This window comes from Monodelphis domestica, chromosome X (genome assembly GCF_027887165.1).
Source record: "Monodelphis domestica isolate mMonDom1 chromosome X, mMonDom1.pri, whole genome shotgun sequence".
Lineage (NCBI taxonomy): Eukaryota > Metazoa > Chordata > Mammalia > Didelphimorphia > Didelphidae > Monodelphis > Monodelphis domestica.
The window spans coordinates 9,227,070-9,239,407 of NC_077235.1; the positions used below are offsets into that span (position 1 = coordinate 9,227,070).

The following is a 12,338-nucleotide window of genomic DNA, read 5'->3' on the forward strand; positions in this document are numbered from 1 at the left end:
TTCTTGGGATAGGATGGCTTTCTGAGAGGAGGAGATGGGTTTGCAGCTGGCTTTTGGGTGAGTTGGAGAAGTCTCCTTCTTCCTGAGGGCCACTCTGTGGAGCTCATTCAATGTAGGTGCCTTACTGTAACCAAGCTAGGCCAAGCCAACAAAGCACCAGCTAATTGGTCTGGCCAAAGCCCCAAAGGAGTGAGTCATTCGCATTTGAGAGCTCAACCCAAATGAGGCTATTTGGGTACATGAACACATTCCAGATTGTTTGCATGGAGGAAAGGATGAACTCACTTCCCTGTAATTTGAATGCACACAGATGGTCTCAAGAAGAATCCTGAAGAACACTAGTTATGACAGCAAGAGGTTATCTGGGCTACAGAGAGAGTGAGCTAAAAGCACAAATGAAGCAGGAAAGGAGTTGAAGGTGTGAAGACCCTAATTCCTCACTTGTTCCCCTCCACATATTACCAGGAGTTGAGAGCAGTCAGGGAAAGGGATGGGATGAGGGTAGGATATTGGTCTTCATTCTGGGTTCAGAATGCTCCACAAGCATCTCTTGAGTACCTACTAAATACGGAACAAGGTATGAAGTAATGATTGTGGAAAAGGCTCAAAAACAGAAAACACAGCGCCTGTTTTCAATGAGCTTCTGAGGACCCAGACTTAAGGATACTAATAAGAGTATAGAAACCAGGGTGCTGAAAAAACATTTGGGGAAATGGTAGGAGGGGAATTTATGTGTGGAGAGTTACTAAGGCCAAACTCAATTAGATTAGCAGTTAAGCTTCCATAAAGATAAGAGAGGGTGACGTAGTGATGGGAAAATGATATTGAGGGGAAGATTTCTGAGAGGAAATTTAGAGGAAGATTTCTGTGCATTCTGTAGATTCTTATGACTATGGTGATGAAGTTGAGATTTAAGCCTTAATATTTAGCTAAAAAAAAAGATGTTTAAACGTGCTTTCATTGTCAAAGATGGAGCCCTTTGCCTATAATTTTCTGGGCTGAGATTTTAACTTGAAAAGAACATAATTCATCATAAGACTTATCAATCCAATCCTCATTCAAAGAACCTTTCTGTATTTTGTGAGGGAAAAATGTTTTTTATGAGAAAAAGGAATTCTAATTAATTCATAAAATAAAATCATAGTTATATTTATATGCCATGGTCATTTATTAAGATGGCATAAGAAGATGCTATTTTAATTTGTTTAAAACAATTGTAAGTGAATTTTATAAAGATATTTTGGAATTTTGTGTTTCTTGCAGATTCCAGCCTGGAATCGAGTTTATCAGATGAGTATTGCAAACATCATTTTTTGGTTGGTTTACTTCTGAGGGAAACATCTATTGCTCTACAAGACAACTATGAGATCCGATATTTGGCTATCACTGTAATAAAACATCTTTTGATAAAGCATGCATTTGATACCAGATACCAGCACAAGGTGAGGGGATAGTGGTTGATACTCTGTAATAAATCTATGTATGACACTAGAGAGGTTTTGCATTAATGTCAACATCATCATGGCCCACAATTTTGAGTATTTATGGCTACCTTTTTCCAAATAAGCCACAATTTTGTCAATTTCCAGATAGTGGTTCCTTTAAAAAAGTCATTTCTAAAAGCAATTATGGTTACCATCAATGTCCATAGCCATTATATTACAGATTTCAAAGAATCATGTTTTTTGTAGGTGGGGGTGCTCTCTACACAACTTCAGATCATAGCCATGTTCTACCTTAGGAAACAGCTTTCTTGGAAGATATATATATATAATGTGTGTGTGTGTAATACAATCTGAGCTGCTGACTCACTTTGTTGTGATGGAGTTCTCTGGACTAAGCCAGACTGGACTGCATGTGGCAGACCCACTATCCATCACCATGCTCAATCCCTGTGTCACCTCTGTTCTGGGATGAGCCATAGGAGGCCTGGAGGAGAGAGTACATACACACACGTACACACAGAGAAGATATAGTTTTCTTCTCTTTAAGAATGATCCTCTTACCCATAGGAACAAGTATGTAGGCAGCTAAAATTATCTTCCACCTTTTCCATGTTGTGTCCATGGGAATACTGTCCTTTGGTATGGCTAGAGCAGCTTTTTGCTTCGTTTCTACCATCTGTTTAAACCATGCTTAAATCTTAAGTCAGTCAAGTTAATAAAGGTTCACTGAGAAGGAACATACTCAGTGAAGGGCCCATTACCATTAGCATCAAGGCCGACAATGTCTATTTATCTTGGCTTCTTTATTGAAGCTATACTCATTTGGAAACCCTGGGAGCTAGAATAATAGATTGAACAGCATGGACCCTAGAGGATTCCTCTTACTTAGTCACAGTACAGCACTTCCAACCCCAGTTGGGGTGTTCACCCTGCACCACATGTTTGTATTCTTGCTTAGCCAGGCCAGGAATGGTGAGGCTTTTCAAAACCCTTTATCTAGAAGCTGTGCTTCTTCCCTTTACAGAGATGGTGAAGCTTTGCCTTTAATCTTATCAGAAGTTGCTGGAAACTGGGCACATTCCATCTGTGTGCTGTTTGGCCTGACCAAGAGGAGACATGGCAGGACTCCCCCTACCTCACCATTATCCTCAGTTTTGCTATTAAGTCAGAGCCAGGTTGAACTGATATGTTCGTTTAGAACGCTGCGGCATACTTGGCTGTTTATATGGGGATGACGTTATTAAGGAACATATCCTTTAATGCAAAACTCCCTGCCTCTAAATCATAAATTATGAAAGTATACATTGGGGCACACATTGGAATCTGTCACTTTAAAAAATACATACAATAGGTTTAGAAATGCAATTATTTTCATGGAATATTTTCATCTGTCTTTGAAAGCCAGAAAATGCTTAGTGAGCTCCTTTCATTCCAGATCCTTAATTACTAAGTAGTCTAATTTAAGGCTCTCCAATATTCATTACTAGCTTCTATTGTTCTGTTCTAAAAAGAAATTAGGCCACTGACTTTCCATTAAAAGATGATCTGACAGTTGCCATTGCTCTTGTGCCTTTGGTCATAATAGGGGAATGTAACTGGCTCTATGTTTCTTTGGTTATAGGGAACTGAAAGATGAGGAAATTCCCTCTTGATTCCAGCCAAGTCCTTCTCTATAAGTGTAGTCAGAGTAGCCTAGAGCACTGAGATGTTGAGTGACTTGCTCAGGGTCACACACAGCCTCAGTGTGTTAGGTGAGAGTTGAATTTGAGTTTTCCTGGCTTCAAGGGTAGCCCCCTCTCTTTCTGCCACACTGCTTCTCTATCACTAGTAATACTAGGGCTAATAATAAGACATACTCATTGAAAACAGTCCTTCTGAGGGGGCCTGATTTGACTTAAGGGAGATGAGAAGACTGGTTATTTCAAGGTACAGGATTTTAGAAAATCATAATGAAGAGGGTTTGGTGTCTCTGACATAGATAGACAGTGCCTAGAGCCTCTAGAGACCACAAATAAAAGTATTTGTATTTTGACAAATGTACCTGAATCTTTGTTTTCTGATATTTTATCCTGGGAACCTGAGATGTCAAGATAGATTTGCAAACAGGACTGATTAAGGTAAAAGAGAACTTAAATAGAGGACGGTAGTACCTACAGAGGTCTCAAGGGATGAACAGAATTCACACCTGCCTTGTGGGTTAAGCAGGAGGCCAGCTTTTTTGGTTTTCAGTTCATATGGTTATGTTTGAGGGCTCGTGAAATTGGCCTAGAATAGAACCTACAAATCCTCTTTATGAACAAGTTCTGTTTACCATAGGTGGCTTAGATATTAACTAGTCTTTAGCCAAAACAGAGATGCAGCACCAAACTCTTTTTATATGTGATTCATGGAAACCACACCAGTTCAAACATTGGGCTCTAATTGTTTTTCAGAACCAACAGGCCAAAATAGCCCAGCTCTACCTTCCATTGATTGGACTGCTTTTAGAGAACATCCAGCGACTAGTTGGCCGAGACACATTGTACTCTTGTACTGCCATGCCCAGTTCTGTGAGTAGCCTTCTCTCCTTCAGTTGCCTTATTCTTATATCCGGAAATGAAGCTTCATCATAAACTTTTCATAGCAGTTTGTGAAAAGAATAGTTACCTCATGTAAGCAGCTGGGTCACTTGGACTTTTTTATGTCATAGCATTCCCTTCACTGTGATGGAACCTGTTCATTTGCCTTTCACAAAAGTTGTCCTGCTCTCTGAATTGTCAGTTTGCTGTTTTGTGTCCTTGGCAATAATACACCAAGTTAATCTCTTTCAGGGTCTGGCACAGGGACTGAGCTTGTCTCAGCATTAGTGCATTTGTGCTTTGGCAGCTTCCCGAACTTCTATCAGCTATCTTTGGCCAGAGTCCTTTCAATAGCACTTAGGCAAATGACTCCTAGATATTCTCATCTGAGTTATGCCCCTTTTCCCCGCCTTCCTCTTTCTAACCATAGAAAGTTAAGAGTTGGAAAAGGGACATTAGTGGCTATCTGTTTCAACCTGCCATCCAGTGCTGAACTCCATGCTACAACATCCCCATCACCTTATGCTTTCATACTTCCAAGAACTGGGCGTTCATTACTCTGACATATGGATAGCTCTAAATGTTACAAAGTTTTCCTCTATTTTGAACTGAAATCCGCCTCCCTATAATTCTGCCACTGGATTTATTCTTCCATCTGGGTCCCAGAAGCACAAACCTACTCTTTCTTTCCCATGATAGCCCTTCATACATTTGAAGATAGTAATAATGTCATTCTACCAAATCATCTCTTCTCTGAACAAAATACCCTCATTTCTTGTAACCATTTTTTGTACAATGATTAGCTTTGTGACTTCTGTTTGCCTCAATTTCTTTGTCTCTAAAATGGAGATAATAATAACACCCATCTCCCAGAGTTGACCCAGAGAGGGTCAAATGAGATAATAATTGTAAGGCACTTAGCACAGTGCCTGGCACATCAGCACTAAATGTTAGCTATTGTTTTAATTAGTATTTCTTATATGAAATGACTTTCTTGCCCTTCATCATCCTAATTGCCTACCTCTGGGGCATTATTCCATTTTTGTTAGTGTTCTGCTTTTAAAGTATAGTGCCTACAATACTCAGGACCTAGACAGACAGAATTACAAATTACTCTTTAAAGAACTAAAGAATGACTTAATTATCTGGAGAGATATTCAGTGCTCAAAAATGGGCTTTGCTAATATAATGAAAATTGCAATACTGTCCAAATGAATCGACAGATTTTGTATCATCACAATCAGACAGAATTCATTTGTAAGTGCTTATGGTGTGCCAGTTATTGTGCTTAGCCCTGGGACAGTTCAAGTGAACAGCCGCGTAGAAACTGGAGAAAATCAGCAGAGGGAAGGCACTAGTATTAATAGGATTAAGAAAGGCTTCTTGTAGAAGGTGAGATAATAAGGAGAAACCAAGAAATAGAGGGGTCTAAGAATGCTTTCCAGGCATCAGGGGCAGACAGTGAAAATGCCTGGCATTAGGAAATAGAGATTCTGTACAAGGAAGAGTATGAGGACAAGCTGTAAAGGGCTTTGAATACCAATCTTGATTTTTGAATACCAAAGCATATTTGAAGCTGGAAGTTATAGGGAGCCACCAGTTTACTGAGTAGAGGAGTGACCTCATCAGACCTGAACTTTAGGAAGATCATTTTGGGGGGTTTGAGACAGTGAGAAGTCAAGGATGACATCTAGATTGTAAGCATGGTGTTTGGGAAGAAGGTGATGTACTTAATAATAGGGAAGTTGGGTGAATTCGGGGTTGAAAACGTCGAGTCTGTGGGATATTCATTTCTAGATGTTTAATAGGCAGTAGAAGCTGAGAGACCAGATAGAGATGAAGAGAGAGGTTAGGACTGGTAAATGAATCTGATAATTACCTGTAGAGACACAATTGAGTTTGTGAATGCTAGTGAGAACTCAAGAAGGCTGAGGATTGAGAAAGGCCATTAGATTTGGCACATAAGAGATTGCTGGGACTTCTGGGAACCGATTTTGGTTTTTGGTGACCCTCATGACCTGTCTGACTTCTCAAAAACAGGAATTGTAGCACTTTTAGCTATCTTCATAGTCTGGAACAATAAGAACCCAAACAATGGTAAAACTCAGAGCTACCAGCAGAGAAGGCTGATCCATATCCACTCATTAATGTCTTTTTTTAATTTTATTTGGTCATTTTCAAACATTATTCGTTGGAAACAAAGATTGTTTTCTTTTCCTCCCCCCCCCCATAGCCAACATGTGATTCCACTGGGTATCACATGTGTCCTTGATTCAAACCCATTTCCATGTTGTTGGTATTTGTATTCGGGTGTTCATTTAGAGTCTTTCCTCAATCATATCCCCTCAACCCCTGTAGTCAAGCAGTTGCTTTTCCTCGGTGTTTTTACTCCCACAATTTGTCCTCTGCTTGTGGATAGTGTTTTTTCTCCTAGATCCCTGCAGATTGTTCAGGGACATTGTATTGACACTAATGGAGAAGTCCATTACGTTCAATTGTACCACAGTGTATCCGTCTCTATGTACAATGTTTTCCTGGTTCTGCTCTTCTCACTCTGCATCACTTCCTGGAGGTTGTTCCATTTCACATGGAATTCCTCCAATTTATTATTCCTTTGAGCACAATAGTATTCCATCACCAACATATACCACAATTTGTTCAGCCATTCCCCAATTGAAGGGCATCCCCTCATTTTCCAATTTTTGCTACCACAAAGAGCGTAGCTATGGATATTCTTGTACAAGTCTTTTTTCCTTATTATCTCTTTGGGGTACAAACCCAGCAGTGCTATGGCTGGATCAAAGGGCAGAATTCTTTTATTGCCCTTTGGGCATAGTTCCAAATTGCCCTCCAGAATGGTTGGATCCATTCACAACTCCAGCAGCAATGAATTAATGTCCCTACTTTGCCACATCCCCTCCAGCATTCATTACTTTCCTTTGCTGTCATGTTAGCCAATCTGCTAGGTGTGAGGTGATACCTCAGAGTTGTTTTAATTTGCATCTCTCTGATGATCAGAGATTTAGAGCACTTTTCCATGAGCTTATTAATAGTTTTGATTTCTTTAACTGAAAATTGCCTATTCATGTCCCTTGCCCATTTATCCATTGGAGAATGGCTTGATTTTTTTGTACAATTGGTTTAGCTCTTTATAAATTTGAGTAATTAAACCTTTGTCAGAGGTTTTTATGAAGATTGTTTCCCAATTTGTTGCTTCCCTTCTCAATTTGATTGCATTGGTTTTGTTTGTACAAAAGCTTTTTAATTTGATGTAGTCAGAATTATTTATTTTAAATTTTGTGACTCTTTCTAAGTCTTGCTTGGTTTTAAAGTCTTTCCCTTCCCAAAGGTCTGACATGTATACTATTCTGTGTTCGCCTGATTTACTTATAGTTTACTTCTTTATTTTCAAGTCATTTACCCATTCTGAGTTTATCTTGGTGTAGGGTGTGAGGTTTGATCCAAACCTAATGTCTCCCACACTCATTAATGCCTTTACTCCCTGCTCCACCCCCTCCCACAGCTGCCAGGCTTCTGGCAGCTAGACTGTGCAAGCTGACTTTCACACTTGGAACAGAACTCAACACCAAACCTTCCCTCTTCCAATGCTGTGGATCTCTGGTTAGACTGTGTCAGCAGAGAGAAGCAGGACAGCCATGAAGATCAGAAGGGCTCTGTGCTACGATAGAGTTTAACCAAAGAAGAGAGAGAATGAGGGTAGGACATGTGTACATGTACACGTATGCGTGCTATTTACCCAGGGCAGGCAGTGAATAAATGGACATGAGTAAAAGTGCAGCCATTGTTAGAAAGGGTGGCCAGGTACACAGGGTCATTCTCCCCCCTTCCCCACTGATGTCCAGCCTTGTGTCATGTAGCAATATGTTCTGTGAAGCTTAGGTGGCCCATCCTCAAGAAGTCAAGAGCAAGTGAATAGCATGGTCCAGGGGTATTTGACTTGGAGTTAGGAACTGGTGATTGGAAGTAGGCCTGGTCTAGAAAGAGCCTCTAGTACACTAGAGAAAGCTCTGGGTTCTAGGCTGGCATAGGGTACCCTGGGAAGACTCCACAGAACACAAGCAGGAAGGCTGCATCAGGATTGAGAGAGGGGTGAAGAAGGTAGAGGTCAGTGGCAGCCAAAGATGGGATCCCTGTTTGCTCAGAATTGCTAGGTAAAGTAGAAAGCAGTATGAAGAAAATTCAATTTTGACCAAAATCTTATACTGTATGTATACCACAGTGAACACACAATGTTCACTTAAATTAAAATTAAATTCACTGTGACCTTTCTAAGAGATAAACTGAACTTAATCAGCCAGCAAAAAAGAGAGAAGCAGATCTGGCAAGCTGGAGAATCCTGTAGGAATGGGGGAAGGGCAGGAAGGAGAGAAAATTCTGAGAAAAGGAGAGGAAGTGAGCTGATCTGGACAGCTGGAAAGATTCTTCTCTCTGAAAAGCTACCAGGAAGGTGGATTGGGTGGACCTCTGAACCACCACTCATCTCCTCCTATGAAAGCTTGACCTCAATACCCCAAGGAGACAAAAGTGAATAGGACTTCAGCTGGAAACTGTTTACTAGGAGGAAGATTTCCTCCAGATCCCCTAAAGTCCTGGACTGGTTACAATTACCGAGGCAGTTAGAGCCAGGACTTCTTCTAACTGACCCCAGGGTGTCAGATCAACAAAGCCTGATCTGCCAGACTTTGGGGAGATGGGGTTTCAGTTATTCTAGGGACCCCCTGCTCCCTCTTCCCTTCTGCCTCATTCCTAAACTCATCTTCCCTATCCCTTGCCTTGTTCCCTTAGAATAAATCAGTTTAATAAGAACAAGTGACTAGGACTCCATCACATCTAGAGAGAGACTTGAAGTTGGGGGGAGAGAAGTGACATTCCTCTCCCCAGGGAGAAAGAAGCTAATTGTATCAAGCCTGTTTAGCCATGATCTCTGAGGGAACAGGAAGTTAGGTCTTGAAAGGCAACCAGAGTAGGGTTTGTCAGGGAGAGCTGAGAGGACAGGCAATCTATCCTCTCTCTACTTGACTCTACTCCATCTTTACTTTATTCTGATCCTGACCCAGCAGGGAGGGAAAACTCCATTCACTCCCTGCCCTCATATTACAGTTATATTACACCTTCGACTAAAGTTGGAACTATAAGAAAAATGAAAAGGAAAACAGATTAGGTATCTATCTTAGGTATGACCCAAAGAAGAATTCTTAAAAAAGCAAGGGGTAGTGGTGAACCCAAAAGATAAAATAGATCATTTCAATTACATAAAAATAAAAAGCTTTTGCACAAAATCAACATAAATGGAGAAAAGAAGGGAAATGATGAATGGGGGGATGATTTTTACCTTACATAGTTCTAATAAAGGTCTAATATACAAGCATATAGGGAACTAACATCATCATAAAACACTAAAAACTATTCCCCAATTGATAGGTGGACAAAGGGGAGAAACACAGAAGTCTTTTTTTTTATTTGGAAAATTTTATTTAATTAACTAATTTTGAAGATTTTTCCATGGTTGCAAGATTCATATTCTTTCCCTCTCCTCCTCCCACCCACTCCCATAGCCGATGCGTAATTCCACTGGGTTTTATCATTGATCAAGACTTATTTCCATATTATTGGTATTTGCATTAGGGTGATTGGTTAGAGTCTAGATCCCCAGTCATATCCCCATTGACCCATGTGATCAAGCAGTTGTTTTTCTTCTGTGTTTCTATTCCCACAGTTCTTTCTCTGGATGTGGATAGCGTTCTTTCTCATAAGTTCCTCTGAATTATCCTGGGTCAATGCATTGCTGCTAGTAGAGAAGTCCATTACATTCAATTGTGCCACAGTGTATCAGTCTCTGTGTACAATGTTCTCCTGGTTCTACTCCTTTCAACACACAATTCTTAAAAGAATTGCAAAGGGGCAGCTACATGCCTCAGTAGATTAAGAGCCAGGCCTATAGATGGGAGGTTCTGTTTTCAGATATGACCTCAGACACTTCTAGCTGTGTGATTCTGGGCAAGTTACTTAACCCCCATTGCCTAGCCCTTCTGATCTTCTGCCATCAAACACAGTACTGATTCTAAGATGCAAAGTGAGGGTTAAAATTTTTTTAAAGAACTGTAAGCTATCAACCACCAATAATAATGAAAACTAATAATGAATGGAATGTAAATCAAGGCCTCTGAGGTTTCACCTCATACTCAGCAAATTGGTAAAGATGGAAAAAGGTGGGAATAGTTAATGTTAAAAAGTTTAAGGAAAGAAAAGGACACTCGTGCACTCTTGGCAAATTAATCATTCTGTAACAATATCACCATGATGTAATGGCTAGAGAGCTGGCCTTGGAGCCAGGCAGCTATGGGTAAAAGTCTCACTTTTGCCACATACTGGCTTTGGGACCCTGAGCAAGTCACTTAACCACTAAATGTTCTGGGCAACTTTTTAAAACTACAAATTGCAGATCTTCCGGGCTAAAATGGCTGTAGAATAGTAGCAAGGGACTCTTTCTCCTCACCACTGACCAATGTGGAAAGCCTCAAAAGAACAGGGAACAGAATCAGATTAGTGAAGGCCATTAGTGAAGGTGCAGACTTGGAGGTAGGCAGGGTTTGGGCATTTCCAGGCTATAGGGGGATAGAATTGCTCACACCAAGGAGAGAACTGATCACCCCTCCTCCATTACATCTACCATGCCAGAGTCAGAGAGAGCACACCAGAATCGGAGCAAACACAGGGCAATCACTAGGTTCTCGCTGGCTGAGGACACCACAAACCTGCTGAGAAGCATGGAGCTTGGGCACAGAGATAGGGCAGAGAGAGGCTGCCCACAGCAGACTCAATGGAGACTGAAAAATAGCCTCAGGCAAAACCATGCTGAAGCTTGATACACAGAGAGCTGCCTACTCTACTCACTCAGACTGGGAGTGGCTGGGAAGGGAAGAAAAAAACTAACATAGAAATAGGCAACACCCAAGAAATACAATCTATAACTACTAAAAAAAAATAAGAAAAAGCCTTTGACTCTGGATAATTTCTACTTAGAGAAACAACAAACTACAGAGGAGATAGCAGAGGATGACAAACAAGCAAACACATCCAAACTTCTTCCTCAAAATGGAAATTAGTCCCAAGTTCTCCAAGAAATCAGGCTGAATTTGAGAACCAAGTTAAGAAGATAGGAAAAACTTGGGAAGAAATTGAGAAATAGTGCAAGAAGAAAATAACAGTTTAAAAGACAGAATCTCCCACTTGGAAAAAGAAGCTCAGAAATCAAATGAAATGATAATCAGATTGAAGACCAGAAATGACCTGCTAGAAGCCATGAAAAGCAGGATAGGCCAAACCAAAAAGGGAAATCCAAAGATTATAGTGGAAAACCAGTCTTTAAAGACTAGAATTGGGCAAATAGAAGCTAATGATCTCACAAGACACAAGAAAGCAAAGTCAAAAGATTGACAGACTAGAAGGAAACATGAAATATCTTGTTGAGAAAACAAATGATTTGGAAAACAGGTTAAGGAGAGACAACTTTAGAATCATAGGTCTACCTTAAAACCCAGAAATAAACAGAAACTTTGACATCATACTACAAGAAATTATCCAAGAAAACTGCCCTGATGTTCTTGAACAAGAGGGCAAAATAGACATTGAAAGAGCCCATAGATCACCCTCTACACTAAATTCTCAGAAGACAACCCCCAGGAATGTAATTGCCAAATTCAAGAGCTTCTAAGCTAAGGAGAAAATATTGCAAGAAGCCAGAAAGACTACAAATTGCAGAGAAAATGCTGGCTTGCATTGATAGAGAGAATGTTCTCAACTAGGAGTTCCTTACATCAGTGAAATTACAGCTCTAGTCCTTGTCCCATTCTAGAAAATAATTTGGATTTATTAAAAAAGCAAATACAATATCTATACTCTGACCCAGAGATCCCACTGCTAGGCATATACCCCCAAGGAAGTCAAAGATAAAAAGAAAGACCCCTTATATTCCAAACTATTTATAAAACAGTACTTCTTGTAATAGAGGAGAGCTGGAAACAAAGTATATACCTATTTACTGGGGAATAGCCAAGCAAACTGTGGTCCATTAATAATGGAATATCACTGTGCTGGAAGAAGTCATGAATATGGCTGGATACGGTGGCACAAAGATAGGGAACCCATTCTCCACCCCTACTACCCCCAAGTAATGACTATGAAGAATTCAGAGCAGCCTGGGGAAACCTCAATGAAGTGGTCTGATACAAGAGAATGTAAGCAGGACCACCCCAACAGTTATTACATGTTCAGTAGTGTAAACGGCAACTACAGTGACAACTTGATACTGTGA

The 12,338-nt window shown here is 40.3% G+C and overlaps 1 protein-coding gene across 3 annotated transcripts in view; it reads left to right on the plus strand.

The window, feature by feature from the left end:
• The window catches only part of DOCK11 (dedicator of cytokinesis 11), a 243,510-nt gene that overhangs the window by 142,634 nt on the left and 88,538 nt on the right, over nucleotides 1-12,338 (plus strand). For all 3 annotated transcript variants that reach the window (XR_474957.3, XM_001364195.3, XM_007507772.3), the window contains exons 31-32: nucleotides 1,264-1,442; nucleotides 3,878-3,994. Coding sequence is in view for 2 of the 3 variants with exons in the window: in XM_001364195.3 (XP_001364232.1) it covers nucleotides 1,264-1,442; nucleotides 3,878-3,994 (296 nt within the window). In the remaining variant the exon portion in view is untranslated. The remainder of the gene's footprint in view (nucleotides 1-1,263; nucleotides 1,443-3,877; nucleotides 3,995-12,338) is intronic.